This window comes from Salmo trutta, chromosome 36 (assembly GCF_901001165.1).
Source record: "Salmo trutta chromosome 36, fSalTru1.1, whole genome shotgun sequence".
Classification (NCBI taxonomy): Eukaryota; Metazoa; Chordata; class Actinopteri; order Salmoniformes; family Salmonidae; genus Salmo; species Salmo trutta.
The window spans coordinates 12,663,016-12,690,482 of NC_042992.1; the positions used below are offsets into that span (position 1 = coordinate 12,663,016).

The window sequence follows — 27,467 nt, forward strand, 5'->3', positions numbered from 1 at the left end:
TACTACTACTACTGCTACTACTGCTACTGCTGCTAGTACTGCTACTACTACTAGTAGTACTACTACTACTGCTACTACTACTGCTACTACAACAGCTGCTACTGCTAATAGTACTGCTACTACTACAGCTGCTACTGCTAATACTACTGCTACTACTACTTGAATGTTGTAGCTATCCCATTAACAATCACCCATATCAGCAAACTTATTTAATTTTACATTTCTCTAGTGGGGCCTATAGGTTTTTTATTGAGCAAAATGGACACAATAAGGGGTTGTTTTGGTCGGTGTCGATCATTTTCAGTTTATTGTCCCATCTCTAGTCCATGTGTTTGATGCCATTCCTTGTACTCTGTTCTGGAAATGATTAGGAGCCGTCCTCCTCTCAGCAGCCTCCACTGGTGTTTGTGTGTGTGCTCTCTCAGGTTAAGATATCCTGTAGGCAGAGGTGTTCATACTGTTTAATTAGAGCTGAGTGATATCTACAGCCAGGTGTAGGATGGGGAGGCAGACATTCCACAATCAAATCAAATCACATTGTATATTTCACATGCGCCGAAAACAACAGTGAAATGCTTACTTACAAGCCCTTAACCAACAATGCTTAAATAAAAATTAAGTGTTAAGTGAAAAATGGATGAGTAAAAAATAGAAAATAAAATGAACAAATAATTAAACAGCAGCAGTAAAATGACAATATCTGTGGGAATTGAGAGAAATCTGTGGGATCGATACCTGCTACAAAACAGGTGACCCAACCTTCTTCTGGCCACGTCGCACACTGATGATGTCATTATGGTTTGTGTGTGTCTACAGGGTCGAGCTGGATCCATCTGTGTGGTGGGACCCAAGGGACAGAAGGTGAGAGCTACTCTTTTCTTAATGTAGAACTATTTAAATACAGTATGGTTACTTCCATTGTATGTACACTGTACTTTCCTATCTACATGTACTGTAAACACATGGTGTTAGTGACACTCGAAATCCAACTTTCATTTTCTGTTTCATGTCAATTTGAACTATTTGAACTTTAACCTTTAGTAACTTGTTTTCCCAGGGTACCTCTGGAAAAGTGGGGCCCGAGGGACTAGCAGGAGAACCGGGAAACCCCGGACTTCCAGGATTTCCAGGAATTGGAAAACCAGGCCTACCAGTGAGTAGTGTCTGCCCTGGAATTCTGTCCCATCTATCTGTGCCATCCTCTGGTCAGGAGTCAGAGTGCTGTTTTAATAACTCTCCTGCCTCCCAGTTGTCTGATGCTTTATGCACTGGGCAGGGTGGGGCTGGGTTTGGCAGGTAAAGGCCGGCTATATAGACGCAGCTTTTGTGCCAAGAAGAATCTTAGAGCAGACACTGTGTGTTAGCTTTGACTAGAGCCTAAAAGCATCTGAAAGGTGAAATCGACAATCGAAACTTCACTTCAAATTCTTTAATACCTTGATGTACACAGGAGAACACACACGGGGATTATAATGACAGAGTATTTTAAACCCCAAGGTTTAGGTGGAGGTCCTAGAGAGTTCCTCCTTTGATTGTCACATAAGACTGCTACTTGATTGGTTAATATAGAACGGTGGGTAGGCCGTATGCAAAATATAAATGACGTTTGTACATAGACAGGAGAAGATTAATCATGTCTGGAAAATGTATTATAGAAACAAAGCAATCTTGCAGCTGTCTGACCATAGGCAGGTTAAACCATGGGATTTGTCGAATAAAATGAAAATACGTTTGTAGCTGCTTGATAAGCCTGGTTGCTTCCTCAGCCTGGTTATTAGTTGGTTGTCATAGGTCATAGGCATTAGTTACACAATTAATATAGGTCACTGACAATTATGGTTCAGCTTAAGAAAGCCTGTTTTCTGTCTGTCTGCCCGTTTGTCCTTGAATCTCTTGGCGAGCTGTGAATGAGTGTGGCTCACTCAGTGGCTTGTGTTTCTGAGAGAGAGAGAAAATCCTCTGCATTAGTTATTAGTAACTTTCCCAACAATATCACTCTGTATGCAGAAGGCATTATGATATTAAGACAACCTTATAGATATAGAAAATGTATAAATTCACCTCTAACACACAGAGTGCCTCTGTTCTTGTTTGGCTCTGGTAGACAGAGAAAGTGAGAGACAGTTAGAGAGGGGGATAGTTGCTCAGCTCTCTTTTTTTGTGTTTTGTTTTGTTCATAGGGCACCCCAGGAGGACCACCTGGATCGAATGGAGAAAAGGTAAAAAATATCTGCGTTATTATTTTAAATCCAATTAAATTCTACTTCGAAACTTTGAAGGCTGCAGTATATGAAGTATGCAGACTACATTGTTTGATAATAACACATCCCACAACAATGTACATTTCTGTAATGTTACAACTGTTGTTATGGTTACTACATCTTGTTCCTCTCTTCCTGTCCCAGGGGGATTCTGGGACACCAGGGAAAGATGGAGAGCCAGGAGATCCTGTGCGTACAGGATGCGTTCAGATAACTGTTTTGTTTTTTAGTCAGTTAGTCGTGTTAGTCATGTTAGGCAGTTGGTCAGGTTAGTCATGTTAGTCAGTTGGTCAGGTTAGTCATGTTAGTCAGGTGGTCAGGTTAGTCAGCTAGTCACGTTAGTCAGCTAGTCATGTTAGTCAGCTAGTCACGTTAGTCAGCTAGTCACGTTAGTCAGCTAGTCATGTTAGTCAGCTAGTCATGTTAGTCAGCTAGTCATGTTAGTCAGATAGCCATGTTAGTCAGTTGGTCAGCTAGTCATGTTAGTCAGCTAGTCATGTTAGTCAGTTGGTCAGATAGCCATGTTAGTCAGTTAGTCAGATAGTCATGTTAGTCAGATAGTCATGTTAGTCAGTTAGTCATGTTAGTCAGCTAGTCATGTTAGTCAGTTGGTCAGATAGCCATGTTAGTCAGATAGTCATGTTAGTCAGATAGTCATGTTAGTCAGTTAGTCATGTTAGTCAGCTAGTCATGTTAGTCAGTTGGTCAGATAGCCATGTTAGTCAGTTAGTCAGATAGTCATGTTAGTCAGTTAGTCATGTTAGTCAGCTAGTCATGTTAGTCAGATAGTCATGTTAGTCAGATAGCCATGTTAGTCAGTTAGTCAGATAGTCATGTTAGTCAGATAGCCATGTTAGTCAGCTAGTCATGTTAGTCAGCTAGTCATGTTAGTCAGCTAGCCATGTTAGTCAGTTAGTCAGATAGTCATGTTAGTCAGCTAGTCATGTTAGTCAGATAGCCATGTTAGTCAGTTAGTCAGATAGTCATGTTAGTAAGCTAGTCAGATAGTCATGTTAGTCAGATAGTCATGTTAGTCAGATAGTCATGTTAGTCAGATAGCCATGTTAGTCAGATAGTCATGTTAGTCAGCTAGTCAGATAGTCATGTTAGTCAGATAGTCATGTTAGTCATGTTAGTCAGTTAGTCAGATAGTCATGTTAGTCAGATAGCCATGTTAGTCAGTTAGTCAGATAGTCATGTTAGTCAGATAGTCAGATAGTCATGTTAGTCAGATAGTCATGTTAGTCAGTTAGTCAGATAGTCATGTTAGTCAGCTAGTCATGTTAGTCAGATAGTCACGTTAGTCAGCTAGTCATGTTAGTCAGATAGTCATGTTAGTCAGATAGCCATGTTAGTCAGATAGTCATGTTAGTCAGATAGCCATGTTAGTCAGCTAGTCATGTTAGTCAGCTAGTCATGTTAGTCAGCTAGCCATGTTAGTCAGTTAGTCAGATAGTCATGTTAGTCAGCTAGTCATGTTAGTCAGCTAGTCATGTTAGTCAGATAGTCATGTTAGTCAGATAGTCATGTTAGTCAGATAGCCATGTTAGTCAGTTAGTAAGATAGTCATGTTAGTCAGCTAGTCAGATAGTCATGTTAGTCAGATAGTCATGTTAGTCAGATAGTCATGCTAGTCAGATAGTCATGTTAGTCAGATAGTCATGTTAGTCAGATAGCCATGTTAGTCAGTTAGTCAGATAGTCATGTTAGTCAGCTAGTCAGATAGTCATGTTAGTCAGATAGTCATGTTAGTCATGTTAGTCAGTTAGTCAGATAGTCATGTTAGTCAGATAGCCATGTTAGTCAGTTAGTCAGATAGTCATGTTAGTCAGCTAGTCATGTTAGTCAGATAGTCACGTTAGTCAGCTAGTCATGTTAGTCAGATAGTCATGTTAGTCAGATAGTCATGTTAGTCAGCTAGTCATGTTAGTCAGATAGTCACGTTAGTCAGCTAGTCACGTTAGTCAGCTAGTCATGTTAGTCAGCTAGTCATGTTAGTCAGATAGTCATGTTAGTCAGATAGTCACGTTAGTCAGCTAGCCATGTTAGTCAGATAGTCATGTTAGTAAGTTAGTAATGTTAGTCAGCTAGCCATGTTAGTCAGGTTAGTCGTGCTAGTTATGTTAGTAAGTTAGTAATGTTATTCACGTTAGTTTGTTAGTTGTGTTAGTCCATTAGTCATGTTAGCCAGTCATGTTAGTCAGCGTGTCATTTGAAACCTCATCATCATTATCATGCTCTGCTATAATGTATCGCTGTTGTGTTTTCAGGGTCCTAGGGGTCCTGGTGGCGGTAAAGGAGATAAGGTGACTTAACCCTGTGTCCCAGCTTGAATTATCTTGATTTTCTCTCTAAATATCTGTATATAATTGACTTGTAGGTGTGTGTATCTATACTTCTCTAGATATGTGGGTTTGTGTTTCTACATCTGTGACTGTTTGTGTTTCTACATCTGTGACTGTTTGTGTTTCTACATCTGTAACTGTTTGTGTTTCTACATCTGTGACTGTTTGTGTTTCTACATCTGCGATTGTTTGTGTTTCTATACCTGTGGGTTTGTGTTCCTACATCTGTGGGTTTGTGACTCTACATCTGTGGGTTTGTGTTTCTACATCTGTGGGTTTGTGTTCCTACATCTGTGGGTTTGTGTTTCTACATCTGTGGGTTTGTGTTCCTACATCTGTGTGTTTGTGTTCCTACATCTGTGGGTTTGTGTCTCTACATCTGTGTGTTTGTGACTCTACATTTGTGGGTTTGTGACCCTACATTTGTGGGTTTGTGTTTCTACATCTGTGGGTTTGTGTCTCTACATCTGTGGGTTTGTGTTTCTACATCTGTGGGTTTGTGTCTCTACATCTCTGACTCTCTTTTACTCTGTGTGTCTGTCTCACAGGGTGACCCGTGTGAGTTGTGTCCTGTCCTGTCTGGAGACCTGGGCAACACTGTAGCCCTCCAGGGGAAGACGGGGCCCAAAGGAGAGCCTGGGGTACCTGGGATAGGAGACCCTGGCCTCCCGGTGAGACATATCGCTCCCCTAACTCTTAACCTTTGACCCTTTAAAGGTGCACTCTGCAAGATGTGCATATAGCGATTTATGTTTAATATAGTCATCAAGGAATTCAGAAATGCTCATTTAAAGCTAGAAATATTTATTATCTCATCTTCTCTTCTCTCCTCCCTCCTTCTCTCCTCCCTCCTTCTCATCTCCTGTTTTCTATTCATCAGGGTCTTCAAGGATCAGATGGGAAGGCGGGAGAGAAGGTACAGGGTTCCTTTATATCTCATGTTTCATTCATGTGCTTTGAGAATGGGATACGTACAGCCTCTAACTCAACTGTGTACACACACGCACTCATATACTGTAGGTGCATACACACCAGTATACCAAGGGTGGCAGTTAGCCTAGCGGTTCAGAGCGGTGGGCCAGTAACCGAAAGGTTGCTGGTTTGAATCCCGCACCGACTAGGTGAAAAGGTGTTCTGGATAAGAACGTCTGCTAAATGACTAAAATGGAAATGTACACACACACATACGTACAGTGCCGTCGGAAAGTATTCAGACCCCTTGCCTTTTTCCACATTTTGTTACATTACAGCCTTACTCTAAAATCTATTTTTAAAAAAATTGCATCAATCTACACACAATACCCCATAATGACAAAGCAAAAACAGGTTTATAGAAATGTTTGCTAATTTGTTAAAAATAAAAAAGGGAAATATCACATTTACATAAGTATTCAGATCCTTTACTCAGTACTTTGTTGACACCCCTTTGACAGCGATTACAGCATTGAGTCTTCTTGGGTATGATGCTACAAGCTTGGCACACCTGTATTTGGGGAGTTTCTCCCATTCTTCTCTGCAGATCCTCTCAAGCTCTATCAGGTTGGATGGGGAGCATTGCTGCACAGATATTTTAAGGTGTCTCCATAGATGTTCGATCGGGTTCAAGTCCGGGATTTGGCTGGGCCGCTCAATGACATTCAGAGACTTGTGCTTAGGGTCATTGTCCTGTTGGAAGGTGAACCTTCGCCCCAGTCTGAGGCCCTGAGCGCTCTGGAGCAGGATTTCATCAAGGATCTCTCTGTACTTTCGTCCATTCATCTTTGCCTCGATCCTGACTAGTCTCCCAGTCCCTGCTGCTGAAAAACATCCCCACAGCAAGATGCTGCCACCACTATGCTCCACCATAGGGATTTTGCCAGGTTTCCTCCAGATGTGAAACTTGGCATTCAGGCCAAAGAGTTCAATCTTGGTTTCATCAGACCAGAGAGTCTTGTTTCTCATGGTCTGAGAGTCTTTAGGTGCCTTTTGGCAAACTACAAATGGGCTGTCACGTGCCTTTTCCTGAGGAGTGGCTTCCGTCTGGCCACTCTACCATAATGGCCTGATTGGTGGAGTGCAGCAGAGACAGTTGTCCTTCTGGAAGGTTCTCCCATCACCACAGAGGAACTCTGGAGCTCTGTCAGAGTGACCATTTAGTTCTTGGTCACCTTCCTGACCAAGGCCCTTCTCCCCCGATTGCTCAGTTTTGCCACTGTGTTCTTGGGGATCTTCAATGCTGCAGACATGTTTTGATACCCTTCCCCAGATCTGTGCCTCGACACAATTCTATCTCGGATCTCTACGGACAATTCCTTCGACCTCATGGCTTGGTTTTTGCTCTGTTAACTGTGGGACCTTATGTAGACAGGTGTGTGACTTTCCAAATCATGTTCAATCAATTGAATTTACCACAGGTGGATTCCAATCAAGTTGTAGAAACATCTCAAGGGCAATCAATGGAAACAGGATGCACCTGAGCTCAATTTCAAAGCTCATAGCGAAGGGTCTGAATACTTATGTAAATAAGGTATTTCTGTTTTTTTATTTGATAAATTTACAATAAATTCCCCAAAAAATTGTTTCGCTTTGTCATTATGTGTGTAGATTGATGATTTTATTTTTTTTACATTTAATCAATTTTAGAATAAAGCTGTAACGTAACAAAATGTGGGGAAAGTCAAGGAGTCTGAATACGTTCCGAAAACACTGTGTATATAGACAAACAAGTGCTTTCAAGGTTCCTCACACACACACACACACACCACGCTGTGCCTGTAACCACATACTGTAATTGTTTAGCAGCCTTCCCTATCCTAAACCACAGATCATGTAGTGACATGACAGCTGTATTGTGGCCAGCGTCTCCTCTATGGCTGAATAACTGATCTGTTAGGGACACCACATTAGATATAGTTGAGTAAATGATCTGTTAGGGACACCACATTAGACAAAGTTGACCAACTGATCTGTTAGGGACACCACATTAGATATAGTTGAATAAATTATCTGTTATGGACACCACCTTAGATATAGTTGAATAAATTATATGTTAGGGACACCACATTAGATATAGTTGCATAAATGATCTGTTAGGGATGCTACTTTAGATATAGTTATTTAACTGATCTGTTAGGGACACCACATTAGATATAGTCATCAAACTGATCCGTCAGGGACACCACATTCGAAAAACTGATCTTTTAGGGGCACCACATTATATATAGTTGATTTTCTGATCTGTTAGGGACACCACACTATATATAGTTGACTATCTGATCTGTTAGGGACACCACATTAGATTAACTGATCTGTTAGGGGCACCACATTAGATGTAGTTGATTATCTGATCTGTTAGGGACACTACATTAGATATAGTTGACTAACTGATCTGTTAGGGACACCACATGAGATTAACTGATCTGTTAGGGACACCACATTAGATATACTTGATTATCTAATCTGTTAGGGATGCTACTTTAGATATAGTTATTTAACTGATCTGTTAGGGACACCACATGAGATTAACTGATCTGTTAGGGACACCACATTAGATATGTTTGACTGACTGAACTGTTAGGGATACCACATTTAACTAACGGATCTGTTTGGACACAACATTAGACTAACTGATCTGTTTGGACACTGCATTAGACTAACTGATCTGTTTGGACTCAACAAAAGACTAACTGATCGGTTTGGACACCACATTAAATTGATCTGTTTGGACACCACATTAGACAAACTGATCTGTTTGGACACTACATTAGATATAGTTGAGTAACTGATCTGTTTGGACACCACATTAGACTAACTGATCTGTTTGGACAACACATTAAACTGATCTGTGTGAACACCACATTAGATGAAATGATCTGTTTGGACACCACATTAGACTAAGTGATCTGTTTTGACACAACAAAAGACTAAGTGATCTGTTTGAACAACACATTACACTGATGTGTGTGGACACCACTTTAGACTAACTGATCAATTTGGACACCATATTAAAGTGATCTGTTTGGACACCATATTAGACTAACTGATCTGTTTTGTCACCACATTAAAGTGATTTGTTTGGACACCACATTATACTAACTGATCTGTTTGACATCACATTAGACTAACTGATCTGTTAGGGACACCACATTAGATATATTTGACAAACTGATCCATCAGAGACACCACATCAGAATAACTGCTCTGTTAGGGACCCCACATTAGCTATAGTTGATTAACTGATCTGTTTGGGCACCACATCAGAATAACTGCTCTGTTAGGGACACCACATTAGCTATAGTTGATTAACTGATCTGTTTGGGCACCACATTAGACTAACTGATCTGTTTGGACACCACATTAAAGTGATCTGTTTGGACACCACATTAGACTGATCTGTTTGGACACCACGTTGAACTGATCTGTTAGAGACACCACATTAAACTGATCTGTTTGGACACCACATTAGACTAACTGATCTGTTTGAACACCACATTAGACTAACTGATCTGTTTGGACACCACATTAAACTGATCTGTTAGAGACACCACATTAAACTGATCTGTTTGGACACCACATTAAACTGATCGTTTTGGACACCACTTTAGACGCTACACCTTAAAGGAAGCATGCCTATTAGTGGGTGTTATCACTAATCTGACTCCCTGTTATGATGTGTGTCTGTGTGCTTGGCAGGGAGAGGTGGGATCGGATGGGGTCAAAGGGGAAAAGGGTGATGCATGTGCTGTGTGCCCCACCCTGGGTGAAATACCTGGTGCCAACATGGTTGCTATGAAACAAACTCTGACACTCAAAGGAGAGAAAGGAGAACCTGGGCTGGGACAGAAGGGAGAACAGGTGAATGTGTGTTTTTTGGAAATGAATGTGTAAGTGTGTGTTCTGTTGTGTTGTCTTGTCTTGTGTGGGCCACAGGAGGGTGGTGGCACCTTCATTGTGGAGTTCCTGGCCTTGTGGAAATGGCTGGACGGAATAGGTGGAATGGCTTCAAATACATCAAACACATAGTTTCCAGGTGTTTGATGTCATTCCCTTTGCTCCTTTCCGGCCATTATGATGACCCATCCTCCCCTCAGCAGCCTCCTGTGGTGTGCGTGTGTGTGTGTTTGTTTGTTTGTACCTGTGTTGTTCCTGTTTCTGTGTATCTGACCCGGAAGTAACTCCTCCACTCTGTTGGTGCTTTACAGGGGGAGGCTGGATTCGTTGGCCTGGCAGGGCTAAGAGGGGAAAAGGTGTGTACTGAGTACGGTTCCAAGTAGGACACAGGAGTTTTGACATAGTGCAGAGACTGATGGGATAAATGTGTTTATGTATCTTACCCATTAAAACGACTCTATTACTAGAATGTTGATTTAGTTCAAAAGCAATTTGTACAGTTCTGTTGACATTACAGTTTATCTTGTTTCCAGGGTAACGCTGGTGGCAAAGGAGCTGATGGTAAAACGGTGAGTGTAGACTACCATTAAGAGTGATTTCACTAGACTCTTTTCCGCGGCTGATAGTTTTATCAACATACTTTATATTCATAGTTGTCACCCGTTATGATAAAATACTTTCCAGAAATTACTGATGCAGAAATGATTTCAGTTGGCAGTTGCGATGCTCTTTGGAGAAAAAGTGATGACATGTACTGTAACTATTTATCTGTTAGGGCAAAACTGGACCCAGAGGACTTAGTGGCAAGGATGGACTGAAGGGAATAAAGGTGAGAGATGGAGATAAGACACTACATCTAATACTGGCTGATGTCACCATGTTATATTGTGTTAGAGTGTGTTAGAGTGTGTAATGTTGTGTTGTGTTATATTGTGTCATTTCATTATTTTGACAGGGAGATGCAGGGATTCCTGGTCTGGGATCTCCAGGTCCTAAGGGCGAGAAGGTGAAGTGTGTGTGCGTGCATGTCTACACATGAAAGTATGGCTATCCGTGTGTCCACACAGGTGTGTGGGAGAGTTTTGCCACCCGTCCTAACCCAGTGTGTCTCCCGTCTATCCCAGGGTGCGTCGTGTGAGGTGTGCCAGTCTTCTCCCTCAGAGGTGGGCAGTGGGACGTCCATTGTCAAGGTGCTAGCAGGTATGCCAGGTGAACCTGGCCTTCCAGGGCCTCCCGGGCTTCCAGGAGTGGGTGCCGATGGCAAACAGGTGAGACCACTCTACCTGACAGCAAGAGAGTTGCAACGGGCTTCTCTGCTTACTTCGTTAACCAGGTTTGTCATAAGTTTGACGATGCTTGTTTAACATGACCAAGCCAACATACACATGGGTCTGTCGAACCTACCACAAACACCAACCTGTACGTAGTTCAGTGTATACAGTGGTTCCTCCTTTAAAAGTTGCGTCATTTTACAGCACACCTTGCGTGCTGCCGCAGAATTCTGTGGCACGTCATTTAATTCTCAGCCATTTTTTCTGTTACTGCAAGTTATTGCTAGTTTGACCACCAGAGGGCATCTTTGAGAAGCATTTGATAGTATTCCGTATAGGCATTACCAGAGAATTGAAAACCTTTTTTGTAATGACATAGTATATGGGATTGATTTGAAGAAATTTGGCTTACCGGTAATTAATTTGATTAATATTATGGTGTTTCTATTCAGAGAAAAACGAAAAACGAAACCCTCGGGGTTTCCGTTAGGATGGAATGGAAAATATGGCACTGTACAACATGACGGTCGGGAGTAGGCTACAAGATTGGAGGGTTCTTAATTGTTTGCCTTCATTAGACAACTTTGTTCCAATATTTCTGTAAATCAGGGATATTTATTCCCATAGTAATTCGTTATGGAACCAGAACTAAATCAACATCTGCATTTTGAAAGGGTATTTTTTATCATTATTTTATTAACAAAATGTGTTTATTTGTTTATTTGGCTACTGTGCAGTCGACAATACATACTGTAGTAAACATGGGAAAGTGCCTAATTCCTTACATCAGGAAGAGCAGGCCATGTTTGTACTACAGAAGGGGGGCGTAACAATAATGGACTGCACCATGGTGAACAAAGGGCACTTATATACAAATACAATCAGTGGGAATAGGGGCCAGGTGTGCGCACACCTGGAATAGGGGCCAGGTGTGCGCACACCTGGAATAGGGGCCAGGTGTGCGCAACGACACCAGTCTCGAGGACAATCACAGGAACGCAGTGCGGGTCGATCAGGACCCAATGCAGCAGCCAAAGTTGCGTGGTTGTTGGACGGGCCAGTTTCTGCTGCCGAAGTTGCGTCGGACGGACCAGTAGCAGTGGCATCGAACGGACCGGTTATGGTGGCGTCGGACGGGCCAGTTGTGGCTGCTGAAGTAGCGTTGTTGGACGGACCCGTTGTGGCGACGTCGGACGAACCAGTTGCGGCTGCCTAAGTTGCGGCGGCGCCGGATGGACCAGTCACAGGGTCGTCGGACGGGCCATTCCCGCTGTCTCCTTTAATGGTCTATTATTCTGTCATGTCGGTATAAATGGTCGGGAGACAGGCACAGGAATGCGTAATAGGGTTTTTTATTTACCCAAATTACATCGTGCCATATACAGGCACGAGAACAAAGACCAAACAAACACTATACAAAACACAGGGTTGAGACCCAAACAAAAGAGCGAGGAGTACCTAGAATAAATAAACAATTGCACAATGATTATCACACGGGACGAGACGCGTAATCTTCTGCACAAAACACGTGGCACGAAAGCCAAAACAACACAACACACGACCAATGGACATTGGAACAATAATCGACAGCCCAGTGGAAACCAAAGGGCACACTTATACAAGTACTAATCAGTGGGAACAGGGGACAGGTGTGCATAAAGAAAGTTCCGGAGAGATCTGTGACACGTGCAGACTTTTTTCTTTAAATGATTGTTTTATGTAGGATGCTACATTTTTGACCAGTTGCAATTGTAAGTAGGCCTAATAAAATAAAATCCTACTTCCATTAGGCTGTTCAGCCTCATAGCCTACCTCAGCCAGTTAAGTTATTTTATATAGGTCTAGGCGCCGAAGAAATAGACTCCAATTAAGCCCTCTTGTTGTTTGTAAAGTCAAATTCAAAAGGCACTCACACATCTGAGCTATCTTTTTTCCAGGTGCATGGCAACAGCCGGATAAGATGAGGAAAAAGAGGAGGAAACCGCACACCGCTCTTGATCGTATCACTGATCTTTAAAAAGCTTTACGTATCGGCATCACGGCCTTCGTCAGAGCTTTTGTGTGTTTTTGAAATTAGCACCCTTATGTAGACCTAGCCCCACCCACATCCGTTCTACCTATCGAAAGGAGTTGGAGGCGAAGGAAAAACAAATAAGTGCTACCAAATATAACAATATGCATTTCATAAATATTCAAATAAAGTGTGTACATAAAACGTATTAAACATGTCTGTAAAACCACAATGAGGACATCGACCTACCAAGCCAGTTTTCATAAATCATTGGGTACAGTGTAAGAAAAATGTCAGAGTAATCTGAAATAGGGGCGTAATTCATGTTCAAATTTACAACAAAACATACATAGGCATTTCATCATTAAGACCTTTAGGAAATAATGTCTGCAGGGTTGTCACGACTTCCGCCGAAGTCGGCTCCTCTCCTTGTTCAGGCGTCGTTCGGCGATCGACGTCACCGTCTTTCTAGCCATCGCCGCTCCATTTCTCATATTTCCATTTGTTTTGTCTTGTTCCATACACACCTGGTTTTCATTCCATAATCACACTGCATGTATTTATTCCTCTGTTCCCCTCCATGTCTTTGTGTGTAATTGTTTATTGTTATGTGGGTATCGTCAGGCGCTATACTTTTGTTAAGTTCCGTGTTTTTGGCACGCTTATGTTGTTATGTGCAGTCATTTTTTGACCGGAATTAAAGTGCGCCTATTTACTACCTTCTGATCTCCTGCACCTGACTTCGCCTCCGTACACACCCCTGACAATGGTGAACATTCCAAAACATTCTCTTTTACTCCGAGTATTATTTATATCACCTCCCTGTCTGATATCTTAACTTTCTCTATGACACAAAATCTGAAGGTAGAAATGTCATGTTTTTGTTCATTAAAATGTACTGCGACTGGATAATCCCTGTCTTTTCTCCTAATTAAACTTTTATGTTCACTGATTCTCTGTTTGAGAGAACAAGAGGTTTTACCTACATAACACAGCCCACATGGATATTTAATAATGTAGATAACATGGGTGGTGGAGCATGTAATAATGTCATTTATTTGGAACCGTTTTCCTGTGTGTGGGTGGCAGAAATATTCACACACATCATATTGTTGCACTGTGCGCATCCTCTGCTTTTATTGCTACCGTTTGGAAGAGGGCGTAAAAGAGCCTAGCTGATTTTCATTTGTGGCTGGCAGTTGGCATGGACCAATTTATCGCGTAAATATAACATGCCTGTGTTTTTTGACCGTATCGCCTACTTTTCGTGAGTTCAAAGTATATGTAGTTGGGAACATTACAGAGTGTTCTTTAGCCTTAGCGGGTCTTTTTTGTAGCAGTTAATCTCGTGTTTTCCCCAATGGCAAATTAAGTGCTTCATCCACACATTGTGGAGAATAGCCTCTTCTTAGAAACCTATTGCGCATCTCCGCTGCTTTTTCTAGATAGTCCTGAAAATGATTTGTTGCAAGTTGGGGAGGAGGTGAGTTCAGACCTAGTTCGGCTATAAGACAATTCTTTAGTAAAGGTTGAATAGTCTATTGTTCAGCTAATAGCCCATCCTGCTAGCTTGTGAAAAATGAATAATAATACTTTTTCCCCTTTCCACGTTAAAGATTCCAATTGGCACAGTGTTTTTAGCCACAATCGGCCCCAACCCCAGTTAATACATTTGGGCACAGTCGATAGCGTGCTGGACTTCGGGCTAGAATGTTGAGGGTTCGAAACCTGCTCCCTGCTTGCTATTATGAATGAGTTTGATACACCTGGTATTGGATATGGCTGAAAAAAAACTTGCTAAATAGCGATTTTAGTAAATTAACTTTATGACAAAAACATATGTACAATATTTTGTCTCTACATTAACTAACATATTCCTCTCAATTGTACATTTTTTGCTTGGCTCGTTATGACGTTATAACTACATACATTTGCTTCCCCGTAATGTTTTGTTAGCCATCTTTGCTGAAGTCACCAGGGACGTCAAATTCGTCATTGGAACCACTCAATATGATTGGTCAAATAAAAACCTTGGGACCCAAATGCATAATGAGTGCTCTAACTACCCCTTGTGGTGGTCTGGAGCAATGAAGCTGTGACACTGGGTACCTCTAAGTCCCGCTGTGTAAGCTCAAAACTTTTAAAGGAGGAACCACTGTACCTGCATCTTCAATATTGGAACAGCCAGTTTATGACATACAGTTGAAGTCAGAAGTTTACATACACCTTAGACAAATACATTTAAACTCAGTTTTTCACAATTCCTGACATTTAATTCTAGTAAAAATTCCCTATCTTAGGTGAGTTAGGACCACCACTTTATTTGAAGAATGTGAAATGTCAGAATAATAGTACAGAGAATAATTTATTACAGCTTTAATTTCTTTCATCACATTCCCAGTGGTTCAGAAGTTTACATACACTCAATTAGTATTTGGTAGCATTGCCTTTAAATTGTTTAACTTGGGTCACACGTTTTGGGTAGCCTTCCACAAGCTTCCCACAATAAGCTGGGTGAATTTTGGCCCATTCCTCCTGACAGAGCTGGTGTAACTGGGTCAGGTTTGTAGGCCACCTTGCTTGCACACGCTTTTTCAGTTCTGCCCACAAATTTTCTATAGGATTGAGGTCAGGGCTTTGTGATGGCCACTCCAATACCTTGACTTTGTTCCTTAATCCATTTTGCCACAACTTTGGAAGCATGCTTGGGATCATTGTCCATTTGGAAGACCCATTTGCGACCAAGCTTTAACTTCCTGACTGATGTCTTGAGATGTTGCTTCAATATATCCACATAATTTTCCATTCATCATGATGCCATCTATTTTGTGAAGTGCACCAGTCCCTCCTGTAGCAAAGCACCCCCACAACATGATGCTGCCACCCCCGTGCTTCACGGATGGGATGGTTTTCTTCAGCTTGCAAGCCTCCCCCTTTTTCCTCCAAACATAACGATGGTCATTATGGCCAAACAATTATATATATTTTTTCATCAGACTAGACATTTCTCCAAAAAGTACGATCTTTGTCCCCATGTGCAGTTGCAAACCGTAGTCTGGCTTTTTTATGGCGGTTTTGGAGCTGTGGCTTCTTCCTTGCTGCCAACATAAGCCTTTCAGGTTATGTTGATATAGGAGTCGTTTTACTGTGGATATAGATACTTTTGTACCTGTTTCCTCAAGCATCTTCACAAGGTCCTTTGCTGTTGTTCTGGGATTGATTTGGACTTTTCACACCAAAGTGCGTTCATCTCTAGGAGACAGAATGTGTCTCCTTCCTGAGCGGTATGACGGCTGCGTGGTCACATGGTGTTTATACTTGCATACTATTGTTCGTACAGATGAACGTGGTACCTTCAGGCGTTTGGAAATTGCTCCCAAGGATGAACCAGACTTCTGGAGGTCTACAATTTTTTTTTCTGAGGTCTTGGCTGATTTCTTTTGATTTTCCCATGATGTCAAGCAGAGGCACTGAGTTTCATGGTAGGCCTTGAAATACATCCACAGGTACACCTCCAATTGACTCAAACATTGTCAATTAGCCTATCAGAAGCTTCTAAAGCGATGACATCATTTTCTGGAATTTTGCAAGCTTTTTAAAGGCAGTCAACTTAGTGTATGTAAACTTCTGATCCACTGGAATTGTGACACAGTAAATTATAAGTGAAATAATCTGTCCATAAACAATTGTTGGAAAAATGACTTGTGTCACGCACACAGTAGATGTCCTAACTGACTTGCCAAAACTATAGTTTGTTAACAAGACATTTGTGGAGTGGTTGAAAAACGAGTTTTAATGACTCCAACCGATGTGTATATAAACTTCCGACTTCAACTGTATGCAGGTAATCTCCCACCTAACGCAGAATACGCCAAAGTGAACTATACATATAATTTACATGGTAAACTACTGTTTCACCCTGCTTAATTACATAGTGTGTGCCTCAGTGGTTAGCACTTTGTCAGGGCTTTATATCTGAATAGGTAGAGGCTTGAACAGGTGTGTGTGTGTGTGTGTGTGTGTGTGTGTGTGTGTGTGTGTGTGTGTGTACTATTATAGGTGGGTATCACTCTCACTCTCTTTCTGTCTTCTCCTGTCTCTTTACACAGGGTGTGCCAGGTCTTGATGGTCTAAGGGGAGAGAAGGTCAGTTCTTTATGTCAGGTTGCTCTTTATAAAAGTCTCTGAGTAGCAATAACCTTTTACTGCAGTGGTTAAATCAGGGTCACACAGAGTGTTTCTTGGTAGTCTTAAACAAAACTACTTTCAAACACTCTGGTATCACAAACCCAGATTAAACCGATTACTGAGTTTAGGTACTTGTTTAATTCAGACTAATAATAATTTGATGAAGCTTTGTGCATTGTAATCAGTAACCTTGAATTATTATCCTTGACTTTTGTTAAATCAATCTTCATTTCTGAATGTTTAAGTACGAGTCACAGACCAGATCCATGTTTTTAATGACAACATCATGTGTCTCTGTTGCTAGGGAGACCAGGGTGAGCAAGGAGACCAAGGATTGGCCGGAACCCATGGAACCCCGGGCCTGCCTGGAGAGCCTGGTCGGGATGGACTAACTGGACTGAAAGGAGAGAAGGTATGGAATACCCAACCAACCAACCTATCAATGAGTCAGTCAGTCTGGCTGTGTAGCTGGACTGGCTGGCCCTCTGTCTGGTTGGCTGTCTGTCTGGTTGTTTATCTGTTGATCTCCCACATCTGTCAAAGTATCTTATAACGTATCCTAGGGCTGGGCGATATGACAATATATTTCGTGTGACGATAGAAAAACGTCTATCGCTTCATATTATGCTCTTTCGTTTATTTCGTTGTGTCGCAATTCACATTCTTTTATATTTTTCGTCAATTGGACGTCGCTTTGCGTTCTTCCACGTTCTTCCACATGCCGTGTGGAAGGAAATTTGCAACACAAATAAACATGGAGGAGAGTGAACGTGACAGTCGAGAAACGGAGGTTTTGTGAGTTGGTGCTAACACTCCACCCAAGGTACCACATTTAAATACCTTTTACTTGTTGAGTATAATTCAAAATGTAATAAGAAATAGGCCTTTACATGTGGTCATTTTAAATAAACTATTTATTCATTGAATTTACAGAAAATGTGTATATTGTGATATGTATCATTATCGGGATATGAAATAACCTATATCGGGATATGAGATTTTGGCCATATCGCCCAGCCCTAACATATCCTTATTTCTCTATATATTTTGCATCCAAGATCTATTTATCTATCTATATATCTATCTATTTAACTAAGTAACTGTTAGATACTAAATAAACAGAGTAAAAACTCACGGATGACTAGTAAAGCTCAAACCAAGTTTATTCACCGACTGGGTCACACAGCTGCATAAGACAAAAACATATTTACACAAGCACTGGAATTTAAACCTTCCTCTTATGCTAAGTCTCCTCCTTACACATCTGGACAGCCAATACATCTCTGTTGCTATACAGGACTTTAGTGATTGTCACGTCCTGACCATAGAAAGCTGTTATTTTCTATGGTAGAGTAGGTAGGGCGTGATGGGGGTTTTCTAGTTTAGTTTTTCTATGTTGTTATGTTCTAGTTTTGTATTTCTATGTTGGGTTTTGTTTGGGATGATCTCCAATTAGAGGCAGCTGGTCATCGTTGTCTCTAATTGGAGATTATACTTAAGTAGGTGTTTTTCCCACCTGGGTTTGTGGGAGATTGATTTTGAGTTAGTGAATGTTTCACCGCTGCGTCACGGTTTGTTGTTTTTTGTTCTTTAGTTATGTGTATGTATTGCATAGTTTCACAGTGATAATAAAATGTGGAACGACACACACGCTGCACTTTGGTGCGCTCCTTCCTACGACAACCGTGACAGGGATGCCTGTTCTCTCTCACTTCATCTGACCTGACCTCGGCCAAATTCCTCACTCTTCCCCAAATCACGGCTGTCCTTTTGACTTGTACCAGACAGTGGCCCTTCTCCTTTCTAAAGGATACCTGATGTCTAACAACAGAATGTAAATGTTCTGCATTCCCCTCTCTCCCTCAGTAACATGAGTGAGGATATTTCAGATTTCAAGTTCAGAACCCATCAGTCCCCCCTTTTGAACATTAACTGTTCAACATTATAGAAACTTGGAAATTGCTTATAAATGAACAAAGAAAATAAAACATGAACAACATTCACAGTTGAATATTAGGTTTTCACCTCCGAGACTTAAGGCCTCTGATGTATAATTACACTATGCACACTCTTATTTCCATCTCTCATCTGATAACTGATAATGACATTTCAGCTGGAGCTTTTGACTTTCTCCATTTCCTCCTTCGGGTTCCTAAGAGAGTGATAGCACAAGACTTGAAAAGCAAAAAGAAACACACAACATAGCAAGTATTATTAATGTGTTAAGCTATGCATATTTATATATGCAAAGGCAAACCGAAGTTTGATAACGAGACGATTCCCACTCTCTCTTCGCCTGACTCTATGCCTTAAGGATATTTTTCTGCTGGGCTCCACAAAAATGAAGGCCCTAAAAAAAACGTATGGTTTCACCCAGTCTTCCCCTGTCTGGCCACAGGTTCCAAGAGGTGTTCCCAAGTCATGTCATTTTCACTTCGCTCCCCATCTCCTTCTTCCTCCTAGCCACCCGATATACACGTGCGATGGCCTTAATCAACTTTACCTCATCTTGAGGTAACTCAGCACTGTATATCCATTTCAACATCAAGGCCCTCGGAAGATGATATCCCAACAATGCTACTAAGGTAACCTCTGCAACAACTAACACTGCCCATGATGCAATTTACGCTATAGTCCAGTTCCATGCTGTTACTATGGCATCCTTCAAGCGTTGTACCTTCTTTGACAAACCCCTCACTGAAAGTTGGCAATAGTGTCTGAAATGACAACACTATCTCTGCTACTCCCACCATGATCTGAGTATGTGTGACGTTCAATTTAACTTCATAGTAGTCTCCTATATTGTGCACATAGGAGCTATCCCCTGATCAATCAGAGACTCTAAAAGCCCCTTCCTTAATTTATGAGCCACACAAATCTCCGCTCAAGTCACATTCCATTCCGGTTTTCCAATTCCCTGTAACGTTAATGCCGTGGTTTTTGGGACTCCACAGAATACACTGATGTCGGTCCTGCCAGACTCTGCAATTAACACCCTTATGCAAACATTCTGTCTCAAACACATGCCCCGCATGTACATTGGCTCTGGCCACAAAAACATTTGCACATAAATCATTCCATCTAACCCATAACAAATTAGTCACTACTACTCATCAACTTCTATAGTTATAAACATATTCAAACATTCTCAAGTCAATTAGTCAATTTCGAACAATCCCTCCTCCGGAACAATGATCACTTCCACGACACCTAGAAAACATATTGACGAACAGGGAAGAAAGAAAATACGTTTAATCATTTCACACCACCCTTGATGTGAATGAGATTTGGGCAAGAACTGTCCATCCGTTCTGTTCTATGCCAATGGGATGCTAGTCTCCATGCCAGTCTCCTTCATCCTCATCCTCGGGTGTCAAAGCAAGACACAGACTATGAGCCTTGTATGTAATCAATTGTACTGTATCATCCAGCATGCCATATGTATTGATGTGGTTTAAAACCTGTTTGGGAAAGGCGTCCCGCTAGCGGCACACCTGGCAAACATCCGTTGAAATTGCAGAGCGTGAAATTCAAAAACAGAAATAATAAAAATTAATAAAACATACAAGTGTTATACATCGGCTTAAAGATTAACTTCTTGTTAATCCAGCCGCTGTGTCAGATTTCAAAAAGACATTTACATTTACATTTAAATGTAAATGTAAATGTAATTTCAAAAAGGCTTTACAGCGAAAGCATACCATGCGATTATCTGACGACAGCACCCCGCGTACAAAACCATACAAACATTTTCCAGCCAAGTAGAGGAGTCACAAAAGTCAGAAATAGCGATAAAATGTATCACTTACCTTTGATGACCTTCATATGGTTGCACTCACAAGACTCCATGTTACACAATAAATGTTTGTTTTGTTCGATAAAGTCCCTCTTTCTGTCCAAAAACCTCTTTTGTTTTTGTGCATTTTGTTCAGTAATCCATTGGCTCAAAGGTGGTCACAACAGGCAGACGAAAAATAAAATAGTACCAGTAAAGTTTGTAGAAATATGTCAAACGATGTTTATAATCAATCGTCAGGGTGTTTTTTGTCTAAATAATCAATAATATTTCAACCGGACAATAGCGTCGTCAATATAAAGGAAAAACAACAAAAGGTGCGCTCTCGGCACCGAACAGGTCTGGGAATTTCCACTGTCCACTTATTCAAAGTGGTCATTCTCCCTCATTTTTCAGAATAAAAGCCTGAAACAATGTCTAAAGACTGTTCACATCTAGTGGAAGCCATAGGGAATGCAATCTGGGTCATATCCCTATATATGGTGGATAGGCAGCTTTCAATGGAAAAACACCCATTTCAAAATAATTGCACTTCCTGGAGGGATTTTCCTCAGGTATTGGAGTGGCCATCACAAAGCCCTGACCTCAATCCCATAGAAAATTTGTGGGCAGAACTGAAAAAGCATGTGCGCGCAAGGAGGCCTACAAACCTGACTCAGTTACACCAGCTCTGTCAGGAGGAATGGGCCAAAATTCACCTAACTTATTGTGGGAGCTTGTGGAAGGCTACCTGATACGTTTGACTCAAGTTTAAATAATTTAAAGGCAATGCTACCAAATACTAATTGAGTGTATGTAAACTTCTGACCCATTGGGAATGTGATGAAAGAAATACAAGTTGATATAAATCATTCTCTCTACTATTATTCTGACATTTCACTTTCTTCAAATAAAGTGGTGATCCTAACTGACCTAAGACAGGAAATTTTTACTAGGATTAAATGTCAGGAATTGTGAAAAACTGAGTTTAAATATATTTGGCTAAGGTGTATGTAAACTTCCGACTTCAACTGTACATAGAAATTGATAATACTTTGAACATGAACAACCGCTCTTTCAAAAAGAAATTGCAATTTACATATTTACGAGTGTCTGTCTTTGTTGTCCCTCTCTGTGATTGCCGGTCCGTCTGCTGGATAGTCAGTCGACAGAGAGCCTCTGGTTTGTCCACCGGAGATCCAAGTCGTAGGTTGTTAGAATGGATACTTCAGACTACCATTCGGAAATGTTCTTAGATTGAATGCGTTTACCAGACTAAAGTAGTTAAACAGCTGCAGTCTGAATAATTGTTCTTTAGTTTGTAGATTTCTTTGCCATTTCAACGTGGGAATGATCTTCACGTTCTCTGGTCTTGTCCTTTGGTAGAGTTGTAGTTCTTAACCATTTCAACATGTAGCGTCAGCTCCATGTTTTCTAGTCTTCTTAACTATTCGAGACGTCCGGCTTACCGTGGGTCTCTGGCACAAAATGCACATTTTGTCACAGTGGTTTTATACTATGTGGAAGAAGGGGGCATTCCATGACATCGATGTAAATGTCTGTACTCACGGGGGTGTGGCCACTGACTAGTTAAACTTTATATGAAAATCCATACTCTCATTTGGAAGGCTAACATCACATTTCACCTTTTCACAAATAGTTTCATATGTAATCATATACATTTCACAACATTTAGATGTAAACCCCATAAATGAGAACTGTACACAACCAGAGGCACAGTAGTGTGTTTTTTCTGTCCTTCATAAGATCACCAAATCAAACACACTCGACATGATGGTCACTAAGTGTCCACGGACCACTCCCACATTCTCAAAAATAGAAATATTGTTTAATTATTCAAACTTTTGATGTCCAAGTGTCTCTCTGTGTTCCACAGTTTACATTCTAATCTCGAACACTGCAGAGCATAGAGGCAGCATATTTTATGACCTCCATAAAACAGCCGACTTCCCGCTCTCCCCCTCTACGAGAGAGAGCACGCTGTAGAGCGGACCCTCTGTAATCTGATCCTTCAGATCATTACAGGAGAGTTATGACACTGGCAACCTCACCACAGAGTTACCGGGTCAGGGAGTTAACCCTTAGTGAGAAATCCCAACAATACAGCAGACCCAATCTGGTGAGATTTGTATCGAAACAAAGACAAAAACAAGAACCCAAACAACAACAGCAATACACACATCACTCAAGGTGGGGGAAAACCTCAATCCATTTCGAGTAGCTGTCAACCATTATCAACATATCTTTTTCCTTTTATATGCAGATTGAACAAAATGTGCATATTTACCAAAGGGCCAGGGCCCCAGGGAACTGGTGATTTCCCCTTTAAACACGTCTCACATTGTGATTCATCTGTAAAAGAATTAACAAAAAAACAACACTGCCTGTTAAAACAAAGATAAACAAATTAGAATAACAAATCAAATTATAGTTGCAATGCTTGATAACTATATAAGGAAATAATTGTATCCCATAAGGTAATGGTAAAATAGACTAGAGACAGGTGTCCCTCATTGATGTTATTCTTAAATCTCACCAAATGTCTCTATAATTTCTAGTGAGGTTGATCAGGCCTCATCAGAAAGTCAAGACAAAGGTCATTCAACACCTTTAACATTTCAAACATTTCCATCATTTTGCGTGCCCAGTTTAAAACCAATTAAAAAGACCCCACACAATAAATCAAACACAGTATTAACACCACTAACAAATAATAATAACCTGTGAGTTGTGTGTGCGTGCTGGTGTGTGTGGTAAACCATAGGGCAAAAACACACAAATGGCCAGGCCTTGCTTATCGGGGAACTCCCTTTACGGCCGGATCCAGATATCTTTATATTTATAAGACTGCAGAATTTCACTAACTGCTCTCCCAAGACAACAGTCTCGGAAAACATTCCAAAAAGAGATAATGACACCCGCTCCTCGAGGAGGTGTACATTTAGTTAGTATTCACTATCCTACCTCTTTATCAGCAACCCAAAAGTTTTAATTACAAACAAAACATGATAATGATAAGTCCACTATCCACCCTCCAATCATTAATTGCTGGTTTTAATCCAGCTCAACATTTTATGTATCCTTTATTTAGCATATACTACCCTTAGACACGGCCACATTTATCTCGCCACCGAGTCTAACGATTTACTCCCATATATGACTGTTCTCTCTTTTCCCCATGATTTTCCGTAACCTACGCACCTCAAAGCCCTTCATGTTCATAACCAAGTCATTTTAGGTTTGGTAACTCCAATGCTGTCACTTTACAGAATTGCTTCTTTCAAAACTCTACTAACAATTACTCGCAATATTAACTTAAAATTACTTAAATATTATCCAACCCCAAATCGTCTCCACTTCCATCACCATGTAAAATTATCCGGGTATTGTTACTGGACTTATGTTTAAAGACAGGTAGTAGTTGTATCGCTTTCGATTCTGCTGTTACCTTACTGAATGTAACCCTTTTCCCTGTTTTAATTTAGTCTATTTCTCATCATAAGGAATCAGTGATATTTTACCGCCGGTATCTATTAGACAGTTGTGTGAGACGTGACCTCCTACGTCTTCCTACACATTGAAACCGTAATCTCTATGAACCACTATCGATCGAACCGAGGCCAAACACCGCTATGTGAAACTTTCCTGCCCGCTGCTTTCTAGAGTGTTTGCTGCTTTTCTTTTGTCAAAGATGCAACTGCTTGCAACGCAGCATTCTCTCCTACTGCAGTAGGCTCCATTACCACCTTACACTCCCTTTTCCAATGACCAACAGCCCCACTCCTAAAACAGGGCTCTGATAATTTGCCCATTCCTCCCTATCTCTTTGTCTTACTTGGGCCATTGAAACCACTGTTAGTGACTTTCACTGTGGCAGCATTAACTACTCGTACAGCTGCAAAGTAATCGGAAGTAGATTCCACTCTCGAAGTCTCATGCTCTATTTCATCCCAATGAAAATGTTGGTCCACTACCCCCGCAATAGCAATTATGATAACAGGTTTAAAACCTGCCATCATAGCAGACGTACACATTCTATCTACATACCCAGTCTTTTTGCAGCTGAATACATCTAATTTTGGTTTTTATCAGTTTGTCTTTTTTGTTGATAGAACGCTGACATCAAAACGCTGGTGTATTAAGCTTTTATTTTAATTTTATGTCATTGAGCTAAGTCACAATTGCATCTCTGAATTCTTTATTAGATTGGAATTTTCCGTCAGCAGGGAAACGCTGACCAGTTTTATCCAGTTTGCAAAAATGTTCCCATATTCAAGTCGATTTGGTAGAATGCTTCTGCACCTCTTGGCTTTTTAAAACGTTTTCTTCCTCTAGTCCTACTTTACAGGGAGAATCAGGTCTGCCGGTCACCATTTCATAGTTATTATTCCGATGCCTCTCCCAACGGTGTCCAGGGTGTTTAGATTTCCTCCCCAACGGCTCTAATACATGCCTTCTATTAACTATTTTCCAAGGTAGTGATACCCACTTCCCAGGAGAGTAGTTATGGTATTTGTGCCTTGTAATTGGTCACAGAACCTGATAACTTGTATTAGAACCAATACTGACGCACTTGCCAATTTACTACTGGAGAATACGGGTGACCTAAAGTCTGATACCAATGTTACGCCTCAAATATCACTGTTGTTGACAACAATCAATCAATCAATCAATCAATCAAATGTATTCATAAAGCCCTTTTTACATCAGCCCATGTCACAAAGTACTATACAGAAACCCAGCCTAAAACCCCAAACAGCAAGCAATGCAGGTGTAGAAGCACGGTGGCTAGGAAAAACTCCCTAGAAAGGCAGGAACCTAGGAACAAACCTAGAGAGGAACCAGGCTATGAGGGGTGGCCAGTCCTCTAATGGCTGTGCTGGGTGGAGATTATAACAGTACATGGCCAAGATGTTCAAACGTTCATAGATGACCAGCAGGATCAAATAATAATAATCACAGTGGTTGTAGAGGGTGCAACAGACCTCAGGAATAAATGTCAGTTGGCTTTTCATAGCCGAGCATTCAGAGTTAGAGACAGCAGGTGCAGTAGAGAGTCGAAAACAGCCGGTCCGGGACACGTCCGGTGAACAGGTCAGGGTTTCAGGTAGAACAGTTGAAAAGAGCGGCAGCAGGTGGACTGGCGACAGCAGGTGGACTGGGAACAGCAAGGAGTCATCAGGCCAGGTAGTCTTAGGCATGGTCTTAGGGCTCAGGTCCTCCGAGAGAATAGAGAAAAGAGAGAGAGAGAGAGAGAGAGAGAGAGAGAGAGAGAGAGAGAGAGAGAGAGAGAGAGAGAGAGAGAGAGAGAGAGAGAGAGAGAGAGAGAGAGAGAGAGAGAGAGAGAGAGAGAGAGAGAGAGAGAGAGAGAGAATTAGAAAGAGCATACTTAAATTCACACAGGACACCGGATAAGACAGGAGAAATAATCCAGATATAACAGACTGATCCTAGCCCCCCGACACATAAACTATTGCAGCATAAATACTGGAGGCTGAGACAGGAGGGGTAGGGAGACAGGAAGATCACATCAGTGACTCATATTACAACACATATTACCACAATTATGTCATGGTTCCCCATCCCAATAGTGCATAAACCAACCTCTCTCCTTATTGCTACTGCTCATCCAAACAAATCATGTTCACACAACGTTTGAATATCTTCCTGCTTCCGGACTTACCCTCTCGGGATTTACCCTCCACAGGAACTACCCTGTTCGGGACTTACCCTTCTGGGATTTACCCTCCACAGGAACTACCCTGTTCGGGACTTACCCTCTCGGGATTTACCCTCCACAGGAACTACCCTGTTCAGGACTTACCCTCTCGGGATTTACCCTCCACAGGAACTACCCTGTTCCGGACTTACCCTCTCGGGATTTACCCTCCACAGGAACTACCCTGTTCAGGACTTACCCTCTCGGGATTTACCCTCCACAGGAACTACCCTGTTCGGGACTTACCCTCTCGGGATTTACCCTCCACAGGGACTACCCTGTTCAGGACTTACCCTCTCGGGATTTACCCTCCACAGGAACTACCCTGTTCAGGACTTACCCTCTCGGGATTTACCCTCCACAGGGACTACCCTGTTCAGGACTTACCCTTTCGGGATTTACCCTCCACAGGAACTACCCTGTTCGGGACTTACCCTCTCGGGATTTACCCTCCACAGGGACTACCCCGTTCAGGACTTACCCTCTCGGGATTTACCCTCCACAGGAACTACCCTGTTCTGGACTTACCCTCTCGGGATTTACCCTCCACAGGAACTACCCTGTTTGGGACTTACCCTCTCGGGATTTACCCTCCACAGGGACTACCCTGTTCAGGACTTATCTTTTATCTACAACCGGTCGTAATACCATGGGACTACCGAATAATCTCAGGTTTTCTAGGTCCGTATCCTATAATTGGTTCAGCCTATGACTCTCATCTCCCCAAGATGTCAGAACTAGTGGTAACAGGTGTAGAAACCACGCCTACCTTGCTGCTTCTCCACTGATTCGGACTCTTCAGTTCGACTATAAATCACAGTGAACTGTTAGGTACTAATAAACAGAATAATAACTCACAGATGACTAGTAAAGCTCAAATCAAGTTTATTCACCCACTGGGTCACACAGCTGCATAAGACAAAAACATATTTACACAAGCACTGGAATTTAATCCTTCCTCTTATGTTGAGTCTCCTCCTTACACATCTGGACAGCCAATACATCTCT

General features: G+C 41.5%; 1 protein-coding gene across 1 annotated transcript in view; it reads left to right on the top strand.

The window, feature by feature from the left end:
• The window catches only part of col16a1 (collagen, type XVI, alpha 1), a gene marked incomplete in the record, with an annotated part of 122,080 nt that overhangs the window by 46,722 nt on the left and 47,891 nt on the right, over positions 1 to 27,467 (top strand). The window contains 15 exon segments of the mRNA XM_029734638.1: positions 817 to 861; positions 1,058 to 1,153; positions 2,181 to 2,219; positions 2,406 to 2,450; positions 4,532 to 4,567; positions 5,155 to 5,277; positions 5,487 to 5,522; positions 9,278 to 9,439; positions 9,787 to 9,831; positions 10,009 to 10,044; positions 10,251 to 10,304; positions 10,431 to 10,481; positions 10,600 to 10,743; positions 16,867 to 16,902; positions 17,249 to 17,356. Coding sequence (XP_029590498.1) covers positions 817 to 861; positions 1,058 to 1,153; positions 2,181 to 2,219; positions 2,406 to 2,450; positions 4,532 to 4,567; positions 5,155 to 5,277; positions 5,487 to 5,522; positions 9,278 to 9,439; positions 9,787 to 9,831; positions 10,009 to 10,044; positions 10,251 to 10,304; positions 10,431 to 10,481; positions 10,600 to 10,743; positions 16,867 to 16,902; positions 17,249 to 17,356 — 1,056 coding nt within the window.